Source organism: Mizuhopecten yessoensis, unplaced genomic scaffold (assembly GCF_002113885.1).
Source record: "Mizuhopecten yessoensis strain PY_sf001 unplaced genomic scaffold, ASM211388v2 scaffold3627, whole genome shotgun sequence".
Classification (NCBI taxonomy): Eukaryota; Metazoa; Mollusca; class Bivalvia; order Pectinida; family Pectinidae; genus Mizuhopecten; species Mizuhopecten yessoensis.
In genome coordinates, this window is record NW_018405139.1 from 1654069 (window position 1) to 1677846 (window position 23778).

Genomic DNA, 23778 nt, shown 5'->3' on the forward strand with positions numbered 1-23778 from the left:
CGATGATATGTCAACACCCGATATCGAGACTTAACTTGGAAATGTGTAATCACACGTACTTCTAAAATAAAGTTGATGATAGAAAGACATTAGTTAACTCACTTCAAGAAGGTCGTATATGAGGCGCATAACAATTAAATATAGTTTTTTAATTAATTTCCGTCGTTTTTGGTATAGTAAAGAAAATAAGTGTCATTGTATAAATTCTATCCCTCATCAAAATGTTCCGGTTTGTTTCAAGGTAGACAACTCTCATCGGGATCAAAATTATTGTAAAATGTAAAATAAATGAACTATAAAGACTTTGTGTGTATTTGGTTCAATTTTTCACTCTTTTTGTATGACACTATATGTCATGTTTGCTTTTAGCTTATATTTAGTAACTTTTATCCATACAACTTCAATAAAAAACGCTTGTTGTAACATGTTGTAGATATTTTATGATAAATAAAATATGTGTAGGGTTGATTAGCAATGTTTGTTTTCATTATTTTATTGTTGTAATACTTTTGAACAATGTCATACATTCAAAAAATTTGAAACTGTTGAATTTTAAAAAACAACAACATTTTTTTTAGTATTTTTTACAAAAAAATCCCCAGATTATCAAAATGCTTTGATTTTCATAAAATCATCTCTACATATTGACATAACCATTGTGTGAAACTTTCATTGAATTCTGCTGGCTAATTGCAAAAGGGTGGAGCCACCTGAAGGACGTGTTATTCTGTTAAAAAATGGTATTTTTTTCCAAAATTGTGGGAAATAGCATCTTTCTGAGTGGAATAGTATTACTATGAAAATGTAAGCTACAAATATCCGTTAACCATACGTTAAGAGTACAGAGAACAAAATACAGGTTTTCATTTATTTACTTCGGCGTCCAACAACTATCATCAATATAATAGCAGATTGAGTGGATAACAAAAAGATGAATCGTTTGACGAAAGATAGTATATTGCGAAAACAATTCAATCGTTATATTTAGATAATTCATTTCAATTATGAAAGTACTTTGAAAGCCATTGTCAGTTCAATAAGATAGCTGTTCATTCTATTAGATCCCCTTACGGCAAGTGTCAGCATTAACTCTGTAGCCCCATTAGCTACGAACTAATACAGAACCTCGCAGACCATGACGACCACCTTACTCCTGATATGTTATATGAATGCTATTGACGTAAATAGAATATTATATGTTAGCCAGGCGATTGATCTATAACAAATGAGAAATTATAGTCAAATAAACACCAAGTTTATTTATTTTACAACAATTATGAAAACAGTTATTTCAACTTATATTACTCACTCTAGTTGCCCGGAAGTTAGCGCGCATGGGGGTCCTTAATGTGGGAAGACACCAGATTACCCGGAGAAAACCAAGTGGTCAGTCACCTCACCCAATACCTCCTTACGTCCGATAGGAAAAATCCGACCCCATACGCCTGGGTGAAAGGTCAGTGCGTTATCCACTGCGCCAGCCAACCACCCTTGACAAATACATGATGTTTATTGCTGCTTGTGATAATGACTACGATGGTGATGGTGGTGATGTTCGTTTTATTCTTTAAAGATAAAAGTCGTGGCATCGGTAGCGGTGATCGCTTGCAATCAATCGTGAGCTTCAGACCACTCACTCTCCCAAAAGTTTCGGTTTTATCTCCAGCGGTATCCTCGATACCCAGGGGTTACGCTGACCTTCGATCTCTGCGCCCTTGGAATATGTCAAAGCAAAATCGAAGGCTCAATGTGCAACACCTTGTGGACGAGACCATTAGACTAGTTCGATCCTTTGATGTACATCAAAAGAATCTTGCGGTTGCGTAACGGTAAAACTTTCCGGCTTTGAAGTCGGGCGTCCCTTCTATGTAACTTTCAAATGACAAGTATCAGTCTAGTGATTGGTCAGGTTTTTTTTTACCTGACACCAATCAAATAGCTAGCCGCGTGCCTTCAATTATGCTATGACATATTCCAGGGGCGCGTGAGTTTCAGACCACTAACTCTCCAAAAAAGTTCGGTTCGATCCCCATCGGTAAAGGAAAAAGAGAGTAATTTCTGATAAGGTTAGTTGTTATCCCTCTGATTGTACGGTGGTTTTCCCCCGTGGGATTTTCCTCCACCACGAAAACAACATTTGTTTCCTTAGCGACATCGTTATAAAAGCTTAACAGAGAGTATGTTCTTGTTGTCAATGTACACGACGTTAAATAAAGATTATTTATTTATTTATTTAGACTCTGTTGGTGGATTGCTGAGTCCCCGAGGTTTGCCGTAACCTATATAGCCAACATGTCTCTTTTGAGTTGTTGAATGATTCATAACAAAACCCTTCACTCACCATGAATTTAAAAATGACCAGTACTCCTCTATTTTTCGAACTGTTCATTGTCAGTTATCAACTGTCATATTGAGAACCAAATGGCGACTGAATACGATGCATGTGGGATTCCAGATACAAAAATGAAGACACGGTCTTTTAGCAAAACAAGATGTACAAAGTTGTTGTCATTAGCAAGTCGTACAGAACCGACGCTCACCTAATAACTAAGCTGATAGTCACGCCCAGGCAGCGGCAGGATGTACAAGTATATGCAATGATTTTTTCTTAAATGTATGTCTTATTGAAATTGTACTGGGACTATACATTTCGGTCTGATATACGGATTATACTGTATTCTGATCATACAATGTTGAACTATAAGATAATTTACATTTTGTCTTGAATATGATTTAAACAGTGCAAATATCTATAACATTTAAGTAATGTAATAGACAAACCAATATCCTCGAATTAATTAATTTGTAGTTGCAGAGTTACATGAGGTATGCTCAATAATTCGTTGAAATCGGCTTAACTTGATTTTCAGAGAGATTTCTGCATAATAAAAAATACTTAGAGAGAGAAAGAGATGAGAGAACGGGAGGGGTGTTGGTGATATTAGGGTAGTGTCATAGAGCTAGGAGGCGTGGGAGGGAAGAGGCGAAATAAAATAGATTGTACAATGTATACCAATATTTGTATACCAATATTTGTATGTGTTGGTTTAGAAGATATTGTTTTCTGGGTTTTTTTGGCGGCCAAATTATTTATATAATGCTTCGTATATTTGTACTGTAGATATACGCACTTTACTGAGGGACTGAAAGATATACAAAAAAATCGTTTACTAAAATTGCAAAATTACTATCTTGAATTTTTAACGATGTAGAATATTCATATCTGTCTTATTATTTCAATGTTTGATTCACCAAGAAATAAAATGGGAAAAAAATCGTACTTTTTTCTTTCGCACCTCTAAAAATTCTACAAAGCTGGACATTTCTACAGAATCAAAATGATAAAGAAATGTTCTGATGGGAAAAACGTAGCATTCTATCTATTACAATGGAAATTTAAAGAGAAAGTGTATTGTAAAAAATCTCAATCATAACGATGCAAAGCTAAGGCCTGTGTTATTATAATCAGAAAGAATCTACATTCAGTGGATTTCTCAAAAATGTTTTGTCCAAGTTGTTTGCAATCGGAACAATTCAGTACAATCTTTAGAAAGGATTCGGGTTGTATTTAAAATTCTTTTCATAATATTCTATATATAACACAGCAAATTCTATACCAAAATGAAACCTGATAACTCTTCAAGATCATAGCTGACAAATAATCTCAGCTAATGAATAGTTCGAGTAAATTTATATTTTCTTAACAATATTTGACACCATTGGTAACTTGACCCAATCCTATCACGATTCCTTTAGCGAGGACAGTGGCATTGTGAAAAGTGTCCTTTGCTCCACTTAACCCCGATCAAATGCTTAGGGTCACTGGTCGACCTGATTTTTTGGTTGGTTTACATAGTGGTTTATATGCAAATTGTTCACTACTTTTCTTTTTGACAGTATTTCGAAATAGCTGTCCCTGATTTAGAACAAGAACACAGTAGACAGGCCCTTAAATATTTACCACTGTATGGCGTTGCCACTAAATAACATTACCATATTCAGATGACATCCATTTGTCCCTCAACTCACAGAATTTTGTCACGTTTTACATGTGCATGGATTTTCTGTCATTACCTAGGATATGATAGATCTATACGACATCAAAAGAAACAACACCATGACGTCACGGTAACAATAAGACATGACGTCACAATCAGCTCTCGATTGGAGAGGTCATATGCAATATGCATTAAAAAATCTCCTCCTAGTACGAGAGTGTAACAGAAATTTCCAACCCAAGGAGTAATTATTTTCGATGTCTTTCCTGATGCTTAAGGTTAGACAGCGAAAATAATTACTCCTTTATTTAAAAATTTCTTTCTCACACATTCAAGGTGTGGAGAGGTTCTATTAATCAACTATGAATTCAATAGTCCAATTGTTGACGTAATCATTATTATGACGTCATAAATGTAATGCTGCATACCACTGACCCTCCCCTGGATAGACGGCTGATCTATACATGAATCAAGAATATATACATATAATCTTTCGAACTAAATGCTGACTCGATTTTTTCTTTGACATCAACATTGTCAAGTTTGCATTCATATTGCCTATGAATGCCAGCTGCAATAAGCTCAATATGTCACCTATCGTCATTGGCTTTTCCATATGCACATTTACACTTGAAATGGTGTTGTTATTCTCACAATATTTGTCCTTTTTACTTTGTATTGATATTTTTATGACGGACATCTGGCGCGAGCAAACGTTCTTTTTTGAGAAAATACGTTCCCAGGTGCTGGGGAATGGGAACTCCGTAATATCATAATGAAATTATCATGCTACCGGTAGGTGGTATAAAGTAGTATATATATGATAATGACATTTATCATTATTACTATTGTTGTAAACAGATATACAAGTATGTATTACTATTGAAGATGCACCTGCTTTTACCCACTGCATGTATCGTATGAGGCGACTAATGTTGGAACCCCCTGCAGAATTTGGGATTTGCTTTGGTGCCCTCTACCTGGGGACACAAAAGGTACCAAAATAAATCTGCTGCACCCATTGCAATATTTGGGATCTTTATCTTTCTTTCTACTTCTCACTACCTTTTATTTCTTAACGCCTTGCTTGGCAACACCTCACTTTTGGCATTTATGTTGAGCGTTCGCCCAGGTGAGGAAGGCAATTGGTTCTGTCCCCAGGCCGAGACATACCAAAGTCCTTAAAAATGGTAGTTGTTATTCCCTGCTTAACGTTCAGCATCAAAGGGAATGGCAACAACTGGTTCATCCGTTGTCAGTATAATGTGACCGGGCGGAATGCTGGGTGCCTTCGGCATGGTATTTCAGTGAGATAGCACTATAAAGTCGGAATCAGATCCGTGCTATCACAAGGAGGCAAGCACCCTGTATCCACCATACACACACACATGTCCGCATAAAATACACACATGGAGGCACGTCCTTAAATGACCTTAGCTGTTCATAGGACGTTACACATAATTAAACCAAACCAAACTACTATTAAAACAAAATAGTGATATTTATCTTTATTATAAACGACTGTTATTTATATATTACAATGTACCAGTAAAACATGATAGTGAAAATCAACAAAGAACAAGTAAACAAGATTACCAATCCGTCCACAAATATATAACTTACTAGACTTAATAACAAGTATAGACCCTTATACGCCACGATATGTTTCCATGTAATTTTAATCTCTTAATCAAAATATGTTATACATTTATTACAATACGTTCAGATCCATTCACGTTTCAGTATCGTACACATCAATTCAGTTTCACCGTTTCTGATCGGTGTGACGGTATTTTCGTAACATTTCAACAAAAATTGACGACGTTGACTTAAAATTATGTATAGTACATTTTGATATGAAATTATTCGTGTCCGGTGGGTTCAACATCTCATTATGTCAATAGGAACGGTAGGCCACCATGAAATAGTCACAATACACACCTTGACAGGTAAAATGAGGCAGGCCTTGTCGTTACCTAGAAGATATGGGCGGGGCTTATCACTATATATAAACCTATGAACGGCTGGGATATTAGACTGCGACCCAGACTTACCCAAACCTACCAGCTGACTTTTAATTGAGTTAACAGACGAAAACTGTAAGTATGTCTATATGGATTTTAATCGTCTTTGAATATGACTGTTTTTTTTTTATTTTTTTATTTTATCTTCATTTAAAAGTCTTATTTATTGGTTAGGTTATTTTACTGTTCACGTCGAGTAATGTCGTTTAGTTGCTATATTTATCTGTTAGCGTTTGCTGTATCTTAGTTTACAGACGAAGTGGGGTCTTGTTGCATTTTCTGCGCCTCTTTTATATTATTATTATTATCATTTCTCTTTTTGTTCCGACAAATATTTTCCAGATTTTTTCTCTGAAACTACTGGTCGAATACTTATGAAACTTGTTATTTGTTATTTATATATATGTGGAAATGTGAATAACGCGTTTTATTTCCCGATATGGCTAGAAACATGGCCTCTGTAGCCGACGATTGATTGGTACATCTACACATCTATAGGTAACGCCAAGGTGATGCCAACAGCCCCTCTCTATTGTTTTATTATGTTCAAACTTACGGAATTGTATTTATGTCGGTATATTATGACATTGCTAACTCTTCCAAAGCAACATTTGCGACAACATGTGACAGTTGGGTGTCTTTTGTAACGGTACTTGTGCAAATAGGACCTTGTCCTATAATTTTGTTTACACCACTCCAGCAACTGTGCACATTCCGAAACAGTATAGACCTATCGTACAGCAACGCATGATACAGGAGACGGTTAATGTAACACCACCCATCCCCTCTAGAATGGCTTACTTCTATCTCTGTGTCTTCTACTTCAGGGGCATTTGATTCCAGGTTTTGCCCCCACTGTAGCACTTGAGACCATCCTATCTTTTTCTCTACACCATACTCTCTATTTTCGGCGGTGTTACCTTAGGCACCGATGGTAATCCCGTTTTCTAAATAATGTGAACAGAATGAGTGTGGTGCTACCCTCTCCAGGTTGTGACATTTCAGTGAGTGAGATAACACATTAAAACTCCGAACTTTTATTTCTCGCTTGTCGGTTTGTGCTGATATTTCAGACTTGAAGAGATATCGGTTCTATCACAGAAATCCTCATGTTTTTACGGTCTCGAAATTATTGAGTACTAATAACATGAAATAATTGTGTAATCTTGAAAAACAATATTTATATTGTGCTACGGGAAAACGTATAGAAATCAATATCTGATATAGACTATTATTTACATGTATGTGCTTCGTATGCTAACTCTACACTTCATCAATTTATATTTACATTTGCGCTGCAACCCACTATATGAACATACCAGCAGAAGTGCATTTCACTTGAGTATGAAAGTAAAAACTCTCTTGACGAATCATTTGATTTAACCTTGTTCAATGAGAGTCTTGTCGCTTCGCTTCGGTAAACATGGAGAATGCCCCTACGTCAAACACTAAAATGACTACGGTTAATTATTGCCGCCAGTTTGATGAAAATAGGGCTGTTCCGCTGATGTCGTTTAAAGGACGACGCATAAACAAAACGCAGTAAATACATAAATTATTGAAGAATAAATAAATAAAATCAAACATTTGTTCTATAGTAAAAATCTAAATATATGGATTGAACGGCGTTTTTTAAATTTTCATACTGACAAGAAAATAAAATTAAAAACCCCTTTCAATCCCTATATTTTTATATGTATATTCTCTTGTACATGAACTACATTATGGTATTGTTAAATATTTAACCTATGGGTCGGATGGCTCTCGTAAATAAAAAAAATAAAATTGAAATGGTTTCTTCATAATTAGTATTGTATGTTTCCTTTATAACAGGACTGAGACTATGAGGCTGTTGTACATTACCCTCCTGCTGTGTGCACTTTCCATCACGGTGCACAGTGCCGCTGATTACGATAAGGGTCTGCGAGAGGTTTTGGGGTACCTTGAAGAAAACGTCCTTGATGCCTGTGAAGGCCAATCTGAAGCCGTGCAATGTGCTCAACGTGAATTGCAATCAATCATGCAATTTCCAAGTCTATCCCTGTTCTTCATCAAAGAATGCAACTGTTTCAAATGTATTACAAACAATCTTCAGCGTGCAGCTTTTGATGTTTATGTAACTGAAACAGTTGTCAGACCTTGCGGATGGTTTAAACACAATGATCCGGATACATATGACGACTTACTTACGTGCATGAAAGATGGCTTTAACAACCTAAAATTCGACGACTCTACCTTTACTCCTGATATAGATCCGAAAGACGAATGGGAGAGTATGAAACAACTGGCCAAAGATTGTGAGGATGGCGGCCAACAAGGGAATGACATGGTAAAATGCGTGGATGAAAAGTATGTTAATGAACGAGCAAAAAAAGGTCAGGCCGCGTGCGCGTCGAAAGAAGACAGGAATCTGTACAATTCCCTTCGCGCATTACTTAAACTTCACCAGAACTGAGTATTTCCTGTTCATTGATCCCTTTCGATGAAGTAATCCAAGCTCCGCTAGGTCTTTTTTCTTTCTTTGTTTTTTTTTGCTCTTCTCATTTAACAGATAACGTATCGTAAAGATTTGCTTTTGTGTTTCGTTTGCCCCTATTAAAACATCTTTTTGCATGACAAATTTTGTTATTTTATTTGTTGAAAGTACAATAGTACATGCCTAAACCATCATACAAATGTCTTACAGGCAGGACTAAAGATGAAAACTAGTACACATTCGCATTTTGCCGGAAAAGTGAGGGTGTTACTGTGTATGTACTATTCTTAAAATAGCCCAAGGAAAGGTAAATATAAATCAATTTAAGGACGCTACTCCTTATTGTGAACAATCATATTTTATATTTTATAATTTACAGGCAAAAACAAAAAGTGAACTCACTTTCATATTGATATATTTACAATTGCCACTGTTTCTGAATCGATAACGTATGTGTAGGCAAGTCTGTTTATTTCTCAATAACTTGAGTATAGAACGTGATTCAATTCACCGCGTATGAATATAATTATGTAAATATTGGCAGACTTCTTTCCCCAAACCTCGTGTCTATGTTTACAAACAAACGCTCGCATTAAGACTACATTGCGTTCGAGACACCAAATTATGTCGGGTTTAAGACAATACAGATCATGTTCATGACGGGTCATAAAAATGAAGCTAGTGTCAGAAACTACAGTCGCGATTGCTCAACGATACAAAAACGCTCCACCAGCTCCACTCTCTCATCTATGAGTGTCGGCACAGAAACGATGGCTGTTGTTCCTAGAAATGTAGGTCAAATTTCACGTCTCCTAAATGTTACATTAACAGTCACTCGGTCGACAAACGATTTATACACATCACACAGTGTACCTGTCATCTTTACAAAACCCTGGTTTGCTTACAAATAGCAATTTCAATAACTGCACATTCAACTTCCACCAGGCATTCATGTAGACGAGTCACTATCGCTCGACGACATGGTAGCACTCTCTATTTCTCGCCTTTGGGGTCATCACTTTTAAAAAATGGACGTCCGCGGTCGTTAGTATCTTATACTAAGTATTTTGCCCGAGTACCTCAATTTCATACAAATATAAAATTATTTATTCCATTACCTACTAATACAACTAGGAAGATATTGTATAAAGTTAAATATGGATTAAGTGGGCGGGGTTTAGCTGTATGTCAACGGCTTTGGCGAATGGCTGTTTCGCATGGATTAACATGACGTCAAAATAATTTTGAACGCAGATAATACAAGGTAAATGCTTGTATCCGCCTCTTTTCATGGTGTTATTGTTAACAGAAAATATTGTAAATGTAAGTATTAACCTTTTATTTTATTTAGTTTATGAGATAATAGATCATATGGAGCAGTCGGTCAATTGTTCGTAAACGCGAAGCGAAGATAAAAAAAGGTTACACAAATTTCATTTTACCGAAATAGAGCATGGACCCTATAGCAACGTTGTTTAGGATTTCGTATGGCAAGCCAACTTAACATTTATTCGAGGCATAATGTTGATCCTGAATTTCATAAAACTGTTTAAGATATCCTTTATATTACATAAGATTGTTAGTACATGTGGTTTATAAAGAAATGTTCTGTATAGATGATATAAACTTTATTCATTTTACAACAATTATAAAACAAGTCATTTCAATTGATGTTAATCACTCTTGTTTGCCCGGGTGTTAGCTCGTGGGGTCATAGTGTGGGAGGAAACCGGATTACCCGGAGAAAACCCACGTCATCGGACAGGTGACTCCAACCTTTTCACGTCAGATCGAGGAATCGAACCCCGGCCGCCTTGGTGAAAGACAAGTGCGCTATCCACTGCACCACCCGACCACCCAGTATACCCATCGTATAGGTGATGGTGGATTATGATTGAATGGCATCGTTTGTGCGTTGTGAACAATAAGTATGTGTTTGTTTTGGCAGATAACGTTGTTGAATCACTCATGATAAACGAATGTGTAACTTAACATTCATTTATTGATACAATGCTAGAATGGCATTACATTGTGGTGGAGATTAAAAAAGTTTGAAACCAGAGAACATACTCGCCGTCGAGTAAATAGTCGTGTTTTCCTGGTGAAAATCTACCTTCACAAATACCTCATCGCCTACATCCAGATGTATGATGGCGGCTCCTGTGTAGGACCCGTAGTGGTAGGCATTCCCGGCCACAATAACGGCTAGCACCTGTCCGTTACGGACGAGATGTATGTCCGTCCAGTGATCGGACGATATAGTTACCGTCCAGAAGAAGACGTATGTCCCTGGTGTCCCACAGGTGAATGTTCCTGTGGTGCTACTGAACGAACCTCCAGTGTTGGTTAGGACTCGCCCAAACACGATCTCGTAGCCTCTACCAGGATTTACTAAATCACGATCCATGATGGCATGAAACGCTACATTATCTCCAAACGAATCTGAAAGCATAAAACATTATCTCTCCCAGAGTTCTCAAATTTTGATATGTCACTGTACGATAGCCAAAGTCAATTAAGTTGTTAATCAAGTTAATTTCTGAAATATTTTCTAATGTGTCTTTTTAATTGCAAATTATTGTAATAACTTTTCAGACTGATATTAGAGTGTAAGAAATCCCCCCTCAGTTAAAATAAAGTGGATTTTGGTAAACCATTTAAAACCATGTAAACTTTTATAAATGTTCCTTCCCGGTAGAAGAATATAAAAGGTATACATACTGATATAAATGACCTTTCTTAATAGTAGATTATACAAAACACAATATGATATAATAGTGTTTGGTCTTATTCTTTCTCAATATTTGATCGAATCACTTTATATCATAGCTTCTAGTACGAACTTCTTATCTTATGGAAAGGTGAAAAAACACCTAAATGTTGACGTGCTCATCTATCCTTGCAAAACAAAGCAAACATCAAGTTTATATATATAAATGTATAGCCCAATCCCACAGAATGGAACAAAACAAAGCAAACATCAAGTTTATATATATAAATGTATAGCCCAATCCCACAGAATGGAACAAAACAAAGCAAACATCAAGTTTATATATATAAATGTATAGCCCAATCCCACAGAATGGAACAAAACAAAGCAAACATCAAGTTTATATATATAAATGTATAGCCCAATCCCACAGAATGGAACAAAACAAAGCAAACATCAAGTTTATATATATAAATGTATAGCCCAATCCCACAGAATGGAACAAAACAAAGCAAACATCAAGTTTATATATATAAATGTATAGCCCAATCCCACAGAATGGAACAAAACAAAGCAAACATCAAGTTTATATATATAAATGTATAGCCCAATCCCACAGAATGGAACAAAACAAAGCAAACATCAAGTTTATATATATAAATGTATAGCCCAATCCCACAGAATGGAACAAAACAAAGCAAACATCAAGTTTATATATATAAATGTATAGCCCAATCCCACAGAATGGAACAAAACAAAGCAAACATCAAGTTTATATATATAAATGTATAGCCCAATCCCACAGAATGGAACAAAACAAAGCAAACATCAAGTTTATATATATAAATGTATAGCCCAATCCCACAGAATGGAACAAAACAAAGCAAACATCAAGTTTATATATATAAATGTATAGCCCAATCCCACAGAATGGAACAAAACAAAGCAAACATCAAGTTTATATATATAAATGTATAGCCCAATCCCACAGAATGGAACAAAACAAAGCAAACATCAAGTTTATATATATAAATGTATAGCCCAATCCCACAGAATGGAACAAAACAAAGCAAACATCAAGTTTATATATATAAATGTATAGCCCAATCCCACAGAATGGAACAAAACAAAGCAAACATCAAGTTTATATATATAAATGTATAGCCCAATCCCACAGAATGGAACAAAACAAAGCAAACATCAAGTTTATATATATAAATGTATAGCCCAATCCCACAGAATGGAACAAAACAAAGCAAACATCAAGTTTATATATATAAATGTATAGCCCAATCCCACAGAATGGAACAAAACAAAGCAAACATCAAGTTTATATATATAAATGTATAGCCCAATCCCACAGAATGGAGCAAAACAAAGCAAACATCAAGTTTATATATATAAATGTATAGCCCAATCCCACAGAATGGAACAAAACAAAGCAAACATCAAGTTTATATATATAAATGCAAAGCCCAATTCCGCAGAATGGAACAAAACAAAGCAAACATCAAGTTTATATATAAATGTATAGCTCAATCCCTCAGAATGGAACAAAACAACAAACACGTGTTTGGTCAAACGACGGAATAAGGAAGAATATATTACGAACACGTGTCAGTCTGGTTAACATAACAATGGGTAGGATATCAATGGAACAATCAAATGTATGCATAATTAGTAAGTATTATAACTTAACAACACGCCTATCAGTAGCACTGGTCTGTCGATCCTTACCCGCACGTGTTGAAGGTAGGCGTTGGAAGGTTCTCCCTCTCCGAACTCGTTCGTTAGTTATCCTTTTTGGCAACGAGTGTCCATTTGTGTTGTCATGTGGATTCGAGTGTAAGGATTCGTTCAAATGTATATGAACCGCATCAGAATGCGATGATTTTTGTAGTTTTCTCGACAAAATGTCATTTATATTGAAACCTTTCCTTCTTAAAAAATCATTAATTATATTCATGTTTTCTTTCAAATTAATATTTTCACTTTTAATTTCTTCAATTTCGTTTTGCATTATTGCCATTTGTTTGACGTTTTTCTCACGTGAGAGTTCCAGTTCTTCTACACGAGCGTTGATATCAGACAGCAATGAAGTGACGTAGTCCGTTATAGCTTCCGGTATTATTTTGGAGGTTCTGGTCGTGGAGGTAGTTTTATTGATCTGAGAGGGATCAACAGGTACCCCATATCCACATATATATTGTATTACACAGAATACCACAAGAACGAGAAACACACCGCCAACCATAGTCGTTCGCACGTACTTATACTGCTTGACCTTAATATTTTACAATGAAAGAGATAAATGTGACTTGAGATAACAGCCGGGAAGGTGTGTCACACGCGTAGGCAACATACATGTATACAAATGAGAAAATTGATAGGAATAACTGACCGACAGTGACAATGTTTTGAAAAGTTTTAACCTGGATATTCGTTCTTTCTGACGGATTTCAACAGCTTTGTTTGAACTCGCCGATTTCGAAGTTTCCGTTTTGGATATGAATGATATTTAGGGAACGAATTAGCACATGTTTTATAATAATTAGCTCCATCTTGCACATTCCTTACCTGCATCAAATGACAACGATAAAATTGTTAAGAGGATTTTTCACAGACACGGCTCACTTGATCACCACATTTCGTAGCACTTGACTGTGCGACCCGTCACAAAGTTCTGTAGTCTATGAACACATGCATGGTTTTAGAACTATTCACAATGTGCACATTCTCATGAGATGTTAGAAATACTGTATACCGGGTAATTTCCGTCCTCCGAAATTCAAAATTTCAAAAACTCATTACATAGGGCGAAAAGACGACAATGAAACAGCAGCGAAAATTTCTCGGTTTGCAGTAAACATGAAATACGTTGGTTATGGCGTTCCAATACGTATTTCGTTTCATCGATAAAAATACGGCAATTAGCATTAAGCTGGAAGACACCGTTAACGAAGCATTCTACATCTTGGATTTTATTCTGTCTAATCAGTTGACATCACTTTGATTTGAATGAAAAGTTTTATCATTAAATAATTAAAATCCAATCAAAACGCGAAATCATGCTGCAAAAGCGTTCGCTGCTTTTTAATCATTTTCGCTACCCCTATCAATTCTTTAATTGTTCATTCACGGAGACGATATTGTTATCGAAGGATTGATCCCCGAAAGCGTCAGGCCATATTATTTGTTATTAAGATGAAACAAATACAGGCGCCTTCACTAGGGAAACCGACAGGTACAGTTGTGCGTACAATATCAATAATTAATTTGTAATCTCGATAAACACAAATAATGAGAGTGTAATTATCTGATCCATCGAAATCGAAGAATGCCAACCCCGGAGAGTTTGTTTATGGTAAACATCCGTGAATAGGGCATCTGTGTTGATATCGTAATGTCTACAGTGTTATTACGATTGACAACGTGGATGAATGCATTTATGGCAAAATATGTCGATTTGGCTGTGTTGGACATAAATCCCATTAATGAGTTGTTGTCTTGGGAATACGTGTTTTTAATACATTCACGAAATACTCGTTCTGTTGACTGTTTTCAGAAACCAACCAATGTTGCCTGTAATATTGGACTGCTGTCATATTGATCTCATTGTTTGTTGTTGTTATCGTTGTCAATAACCATGTCGTCACTGTCACGTGGAATTTTCGAGGATGACGTAGACAAAGTTTGGCTGTTTGTTATCAAGATGATTAGAACGGAATAACAATATCACGACAGATCACTTTTTTATAATTATCTTTTCATTCAGATTTTTCATCAATGCAATGTACATGCACAATACATTTTATTACCCACATATACGCATCTATCCATTTGTCTGACATATACATGTCTCAATCATTCATTGCTATGTCTCGTGTAAAAATAGAACACATATCCACATTCATCACATATGGTTTATATCTTCGTTTTTGAAAAAAATATCTGCACTAAATTATGTATAACTACACATACTGTATAACTCATGTCCATGTCAAAAACACCCATATCAATGTATAAACATAATTAATATGATTTCACCATACATGTATCAGATCACTTGTTCAAGTATAATTAATCACTTAAACTGATGATTCCTGCAGTCACGGGTACATGAATGTCGTCGAAATTACAGGAACATTACAGAAAATGCGTTCCCTACAGATATCAATTGGAAGATGTTCAGTAGCACATCTACATCATTTCAAGTAATATTTAGGATTATGTATTTTTATGGAAGGCAATATAATTTGTTCGCTTAATTTGGTTAAAATATCCCCCGCTTCCGCGAAAAGTCCATTATTTTCAGTTCGCTGACCGTTTCTTCGTTACGCATGACTTTCCGGTAGTAAACAGCATAATTAGTTTTAAATTGAGCAGTGTCCGTTATATTATAATTATGTAACAGGGACAACCACGATTCTGACTAACCGTCGCGTTCCATTCTCTACATCGTTAGGGATTACATTAGAACAATGTTGGTATTTCTTACAAAAAGCAATGTTCATGCTATCCTTGTGTATTTGTGGTTTTTATGATTCTTATTAGGACAAGACAACACGAGTATTGCTTTATTCAGATTTGTTGACACATTTTCCAGACAACGACTTCCCAAATTATTTATGAATTACAGTCAAACTTAAGCTTTACTTGCATCATGCATTGTATCCTCACCGTGGCGGAATAAAGTAAAATGAATGAGCTGAATCATATAATGTAAACAGGAAAAAAATAAATCAGGGGGCTAAAAACAGCCTTTTAGGTGCCTATCCTTTCACATATTGATATTGATGGCCCTATTGTGTAATTAACATTAACATATAAGAATATAATATATAAACTAGTCTTCTACAAACGGTTCTTACGAATTAAGTCGAATATTTCATTTTATTCTCCGTTAGGGGAATTATACCTATCCTGTTCAAATTTTCTGATTTAAAGCGAAATCAGTTAAGTCTTATATCCATGTGTTTATTCAATAGAACTTATGTAAGTTGTATTTTTTGTTTCCAGATTGTATTTTTGGATTATCGGGACTGCCTTTAATTTGAGAATGCTGATGATTACGCCATTGTCGTTTTGAACACATCAGTACTAGCTTTACAATCTGGTCTGGAATCGGTGTATCCTGTTGATGGTCGTGGAAGAGAAGTCCAAATATGGTAGATGTCGTGAGCATTCCACTCATAAGTAGATCTACTAGAAAGTATAAACAGACACGACCTATATGAGGCTCGGAGGTACTGGGTGATTTGTCCGACATAGTTGACAGACAAACTGCCATGGCTCAGATACTAGATACACTACAGCAACTTATATTCCCTGAGAAAATTATAACAGAAAAACAAATATATTTCGAACACCAAATATAAATATTGGTAGGAGGTAAATAACACTTCAAAAAGAGGACACTGCTGAAACTTGAATACCTTGGATTAATCACTACACGCATTCCGGTTGAAGGAACACTCCACAGTTTAGAAATAATCGGTTGCTGTCATACTGTTGTGTGTCAGGAAAAACCCCAAAATCCTCTGCCGAAAGCTCCAAGGTATAAAGTATAGTTCACATTGTTATCTATCCAATGGGTAAACGGCTATATTTGCTGTGCAGTAAACAGTGTACATCCTCTCTCTTGTTATTGTATTGCATCTCAATAAAGTCATCGCCTATTCTTTTAACTTCATTGTCGGGTATTGCAAGAAATAAATCAGAGGTCTATACCTTGTGTACATCACACTGTATATACGCTGGTGATGTGTACATGCTGTAAAGGATCACACGACATTCTGTCATCCGTTCATGTCAAATTGAAATATCCAATAACGGTAATTTTTCCCATTTCGTTCTTCGCATTGATATGTTATGTGGATATTGATTGGCTCATTTTTCTTTGAATTACTGATCAAGGTCTTTGTCGTAACCTTGAATAAGTTGATCATGTAACATTTGCACATTGTGTCTTGACCAACTTTTCACTTCGGGTATTACGGAAAAACATAAAAAGTTTTAAGAAAATCATCATTCTCCATACCGATTTCCGAATAAGTCGTCCTATTTCAGTATACACAACTTCTCTTTTTGACTTGTCTCGGTAAATAAAAGTACAACATATAGTCATGCGAACAGGAATCGTATAATTTATTCCATCGTTTGATCTGATTCACGTGCTTGCTACGGTGATGTTGACGTATACCTAATATTTAATCACCTGTTTGTATCGCTGTGTATATATAAATGCTCGTTAGCTGATGTGTAGGCACCGTGATCTCTCTATCAATTGTAATTATCATCTTGATAACCTGACACTATCAAGTATCAGTCGGTACAATAAAGGTATCTGTGTTTATGCGAAACAAAAAATAGGTATCTGCGGTCGAATGTATTTATAATAATTATATTATCTGTATTATCTTTGATAAAACGACAATGCACATCTCCGTTAGTTGTTTGTTTGTTGTTGGGTTTTTTAATATATAAAAGAATTAATAAATAAACATTCCGCTAATCAAACTACGGTATGTAAATAATGAAAACAACATTGGAAAAAAAATGTAGTCATACTTATTAAACATATCGCATTAAAATATATTTTGTGTGTGTTCGTGTGTGTGTTCGTGTGTGTGTCTTATTATTCTTTTTCTTAATCTTTCAATCTGATTACTTGAGGAATGACTACGCATTCAGTTATTTAGGCATAAAGCATAATTCGTAACGTGTCTATCCTAATCATTCATTCTGGGAAAGACGTTTTATATAAAGCAAGACACTCCTATCACCTGGCCGTGAGAGCGTTACTAAAGTAAGATAAGGAACATGTCAGACACAGACTGAATATAATACGTACAAAGATAAGACTACGATTTAGTATACATTTCATCATGAGCAAAATGTTGTTTGTTCTTAGCGTCATGGCATTCTATAACATTTTCTTAGCTCTGTTTATTTCAGTAGAAATGGGAAAGGTTTACGGGCAGTCTCAAGAATATTCACTTAGTGACATTGTGTCCAACATGAGCATGAGACTAGACAGAATGGAACTCGCGATGAAAGACAAAGACAAGAAGATAGAGCAGCTTGAATACAGATTAAAACGTACGTAGGATTTGTTTTCGCCGCTATCAATTAGAGTTTCTGCTCCTCACGTTTTGCATCACAATAAATCTTTTTGGGTCATGTGTTTATTTGTTTCAAAGCACACAACAACACAGTGTTGTCTTCAATTTGTAAAAAGACATCAATGATTATGTGATTCGATGTATTTAAGATCAGATAGTCATATCAGGAGCAGATTAAAAATCACAATGACGAAAATTTACTATATTATCTATATATAGGTGTTGCTCCAACAACTCCAAACGCAGTTGCATTCCGTGCGTACATGACCGCTACTACAGCATATGCTAAAAGACAGGTCGTCATCTATAACCACGAGACGCTGGATATTGGTAATGGATATAACCCACGTGACGGCCTGTATTTTGTTCCTTCTACCGGAACTTATGTCATCACCTGGATCACTGTTCCAAACTATAATGATTATGTCCAGACGCTATTGGTTGTTAATGGCGCAGTGGTTGGGTCATCGTTTTCGGATTCCGAGGAGATCCATGATATCCACCAATCAACTGGAATTGTTGTACTTAATTTGAGTAAAGGCGATCACTTATTTATACGCGTAGGCAGTACTAAACACGGAGTAATACAGAGTGACGATCCGCGATCGAAATCTGCAATCGCTGGATGGAAACTTTTCTGATGGAATGGAAGATCTGTCCTTCACTGGTTTTTTGATTGGCTAATAATGTATCAGTTTTAATTGAAAAAGAAATAATCGAAAATTCTTCGATGATGCAATATTTTTTCATTACAATAATGAAAAAAAATAATCAATTACCTTATCAATATACCTTCCTTAACTTGAAATGAAGAACATTTCATAGTCTTCTGCTCCAGCCAGTTTTCTCGATCTATTATTACACCCAAAACGGATTACTACTAAGCTGTACGATAAGCATGACGATTTTCTGAATATTGTTGACGAAAAACTAATTGAATTTGACCTTGAGACATAGAGGGTGTCATCGATGAAGCAGGATGCGCTTTCTTTTACTGAAGTGGTACGGCTGCTTTTGACGTTTCCTAACCTGTCGGTTAAGAATACCCCCACGTGCTCTCTGGGCGACATGTTGGGGGGTCTGCTGCCGCGACTGGTATCTGCTTGCACGTTAACGTGTTGAAAAATAGCGCCAGCACCATGGCGTAGTAAAAGCAAAATTAAAATTGTATCGATTAAACACCCAATTAAAACTCCCAATGCACAAATCTAGTACGGTTACTACCATATATACCAAACAAGACCATCACACAACCGAAACTAATATTAAATAGGCGTTACCTAGAGGCGAACGCTTAATAAAATCATACTGTATACATTTTAGTCTATTGTTTAAAATCGTGTAACCGCCTGATAGAGTTTAGAGTAAGCATTAATATTTTAGATGATATATCGCATCGCTCACAGAGGTTCACCTTTTGTATTGAAAGCCGCTGGTACATTGCATATATCAATGGAAAAGACATGCAATGCAATGTAGTATGGACCATACTTTAATTCGTAGCATAATGACTATAAGCGTCACGGTATATTACGGTATATATTCTTAAAGAGGACGTTAGCCGATTTAATTATGTATACCAATGTAACGGGAGAGGAATTGGGCTATCTGGTCACCAACGGTCAACTCAGTCCAGTTCCGCTACATTCTCCCTCCTTTGACTGGGGCTTTGTTCGTTTATGTTAACCTATGGAAGAAAAGGACAGATTTTCGTTGAACCCTTTAAAACACATCAGGGAAAAAACGCAAACGTTTCCGGAAATATGGCGTTTTCAGCTTCAAAGAAAGCATCTGAAATATATGAATCTTGATATATCCAAGTAATGCTACAATGTACGTTCTCATATCCAAAACAGGGATGGAGACAAAAAAACGCATACAGTTGAACGAAATTGTCAGACTACATTTCATAAAGTCCCTTGATAAAGACTCTTTCTCATAACGCTTTGTGGGAATTGTAAATATACACAGATCTGTGCATAAACATAAACACCGGGTGAATACGATTGCATCCTAGATACAAAAGTTAAGAGGTAATACATGCTCACTTTTAATTAAATGTTTTCTTATCCTACTACATGTAACAGTTGTGCGTGTACTGGTATATTTGCGCTCAATCTCACAATTAAGTCAAAGAGTCATCTACTTAGCAACCTCGAGAATGTAGTTGATGAAAAGTAGTATGGCCTCATCTGATATATTTGAATAGTACAGAATATGTGTATGGTATGTTTTTCGTCTATGAAATAATCTATCAAAGCTGACCGGTATTCGAACTTCTGATCTTCTAACAACAATACTGTCGCTGTAATCAACTGAGGGACACGGAAAATGGTAGTACAGGGCAGAGTCCCACTACTGTTTTATCGTAAACCAGAATTAAAGGGAGGTAACCGTATATGAATAAAACTACTGTGGATTAACCATGTGGTTTGGCTTCTGCGGACAGGGATCCTTCACACTACTAAAATTCCTTAATTAATTCACACTTATACAAATAATCCAATGTGCTAACGGGTCTGATGTGTCTGGTATTCTGTAGTGTGGGTGTTTTTTTGTTTTCAGTTTCACATAAAAATCGCATTTAAGATAAGACTTTTTTGTACTAATCGTATTTTGATATTATCGCGAATTCATCAGCGTTATCGTTACCAATTTCATAAAAGCGACTCCACAGTTTGCTTATCCTACATCAGGAAAAAGATAAGTAAACTTTGATCAAATCCAAGTATTATTTGGCGTGCATTGGTGAGCAATAAGTACGCTGCCTATAGGAGAGCGCCAAATAGAACAAAATATCGAAAATGAACAAAAACATATCATAGATTTTAGAATAACTGCATGTGGTTAGTGTACATGTTTTCCACTTTAACAGGTGGTCTTTACAGACAGGTGGCCACCAATACAGATGTCAATGTACTCTCTGGTTTTAGTCTGTCTGATCAGTTATAGAGATGAAAAAGCAAAATTATACCAAAGTGTCAACAAATTGTAGTTCTAACTACAAACTGTAAACCCATTGTGCAAATTGCACTAAGGATAGATTTACACGCAGATTCTATTAAAAATACAAGGAGAATACGACAAGGTGTTCCTGGAGGTAATTGTTTTCTTCTATACTGTATATATCAAAGAAACCTGCCATGTACATTTAAGTCAAATCAAAGAATGTCAAGTCGTCAAAGCGAGAACCAGGGTTATGACAACTAACAACAAGGTACATTAATCCACATTAATCTTCACATAATACAAACAATCATAGAATAATATAGTAATGGCAACTATAAATCATGTCCATAATCTTCATCAACATGCATTACCAGATTGGAAATATATGAAATAGCGACAGTAGTTTGCAACAAAATTGACCCTCAAAGAGAGGTAACGGGGTTACACTAAAGTATAATGAAAAACATCCTAAAAACCGCACAACACCAGGCGTTCCTAGAGGATAAGCATTTCCTGCTGACACCATACGTGACACTCTGTCTAGCGGTATCCGGTCAAATCCAAGGAAGTTTCTCAGTCATCATAGACATTTATTACATTTAATCACATCTGAAATATCATCGCAAACCAAATCAAGATGACAACCTCGTAATTATACCGAAGCGTCCCTTGATTCCTCCATTGTGTTATTCCATTCGCAATTTAAGTGTGCTTAACGGAATTTATGTCTTCTTAAAAGATGATAAAGAGAAAGCACATTTAATTGTATTCATAATAAACCTTAAACAAATTCTGACGAACGGCAACACATAATTACATAAATTACGATGATAGATAGGTCGTTACGCCCACATGACAACTGTTAGATATTGATTAACATTGACAGTGTGGTATAAATACATGATGATATATCAATATCACAGATGTTTATATGAGTTTGGATGAATCAAACCGTACGATGAGCTGATTGGACAGAAATTCAATAACTCATTCCGGTTACCATTTCTATGTCAATATTTTACGTTTCATTCAATGAGACACCGCAGTAAGAGAAGCTGCATATATTGCGATAGTGTAACTTGGTTTTCGGTTGATAAAATGATTCTTCAACTTCAGCTTGTCGCTGTTTTTATGTATTTTTTAATACTTCAAGTGAAATGTTGGTTGAGACAAGACGTCCAGATGTTACATGACCACCTGTTGCAGGGTTATAACAGAGACCTCGGTCCGGAAAACAATCAAACTGCGCCTATTGATCTCCACGTAAGTTTTAATTTATATTCGATCACAGAATTTGACGATAAAACAGGAAAACTCTCATTTATTGGACATTTCAATTTGACATGGACGGATGACAGAATGTCGTGGGAACTTTCACAGCACGGAAACATCACCAATGTGAATATGAATGCACACAAGGTATGGACTCCTTCGTTAATTGTTGGAAAACCTTACGATGAGATTAAAACATTAAGCAGTGACCTCATCAAGGTAAATTACAATAACAACGGGAACGCTTCTTGGATTGTATCAGATTTGTATCATGTTTCTTGTACAGCAAATATAGCTTACTACCCGTTGGATAAACAACACTGTGGAATATACATTTTACCATCAAGCTTCCAGTCAGATTATTTTGACTTTTATCTGCCATACAGGAAGGCAACAACATATAGCTTCATTGAGAACGGTATGTGGAATATTCTGTCAACTGATATGTCTGTTGTAAATAGCCTGTTTGGTAATCATATTACAATATTAGTCAAATTTCAACGCCGTCCTCTTTTTGTTATACTCAACTTACTCGTTCCAGTAAGTATAGTTGGAGTTTTGAATACGTTGGTTTTCCTTCTACCTCCTGATCCGGGTGAGAGAACTTCATATGGTGTGACCCTTATGTTAGCCATGGCCGTATTTCTGTCGAGTGTATCGGAAAAACTGCCAAGTACATCCGAGCCTCATATAGCTCGTGTCAGTTTATACCTTCTTGCAGATTTGTCACTAAGTGGAATGATCATGATATTCACCATCTTTGGACTTCAATTGTACAGCCGTCCAGAGGACACACCGATTCCAGAATGGATCAAAAGACTAGTTCTGGCATGTTCAAAACGGCCAAAAAATGGTACATGTAATCAACGATCTTTGACCGGAAGAAGTGATAATCAGCCCAAAAAAACAAGATGGAGACAAATTAAAGTGCAATCAATAAATGAACAATTAGCAGACGACAAAGACGGATTAAGTGACAAAAACGAAGGATACATATCTGATCAAATAACCTTTAAGGATAAAATTCAGTTGAGTGATGAAAATACTGAGGAAGCAAGCACCGATGATATCAGTAAATCTTGTTCGTGGAAGGATGTAGGAAGCTTGTTTGATAAATTCTGTCTTGTATTATTTATTTGTTGTCAGTTATTACGTGTTGTGGCTACTGTCATCGATTCTATGCTGTATTTAAGTTCTGACGAATAAACATACTCTGTACTAAGGA

General features: G+C 35.9%; 3 protein-coding genes across 5 annotated transcripts in view; 2 read left to right on the top strand and 1 right to left on the bottom strand.

Annotated features, from left to right (window-relative positions):
* LOC110447868 overlaps window positions 1–8634 on the top strand; it is a 42259-nt gene extending 33625 nt beyond the window's left edge. For 2 of the 3 annotated variants that reach the window (XM_021493831.1, XM_021493833.1), the window contains exon 3: window positions 7856–8634. In XM_021493831.1, coding sequence (XP_021349506.1) covers window positions 7856–8477 — 622 coding nt within the window. In that variant the 3' untranslated portion in view covers window positions 8478–8634. Of the gene's footprint in view, window positions 1–6036; window positions 6098–7855 lie in introns of those variants that run through there. The other variant, XM_021493834.1, reaches the window with a different exon arrangement.
* Window positions 8635–10314: 1680 nt separating this feature from the next.
* On the bottom strand, window positions 10315–13497 carry LOC110447828 (complement C1q subcomponent subunit B-like). Its single transcript, XM_021493767.1, has 2 exons — window positions 12946–13497; window positions 10315–10940 (listed from the first exon to the last, which is right to left on the bottom strand). The coding sequence occupies exons 1-2, from the start codon at window positions 13460–13462 to the stop codon at window positions 10540–10542; spliced, it is 918 nt and encodes a 305-aa protein (XP_021349442.1). The 5' UTR covers window positions 13463–13497; the 3' UTR covers window positions 10315–10539.
* A 4596-nt stretch (window positions 13498–18093) lies between these two features.
* On the top strand, window positions 18094–19044 carry LOC110447829. Its single transcript, XM_021493768.1, has 2 exons — window positions 18094–18309; window positions 18552–19044. Exons 1-2 carry the CDS (start codon window positions 18096–18098, stop codon window positions 18971–18973), a joined length of 636 nt encoding a protein of 211 aa, XP_021349443.1. The 5' UTR covers window positions 18094–18095; the 3' UTR covers window positions 18974–19044.
* The last annotated feature ends 4734 nt before the right edge of the window (window positions 19045–23778 follow it).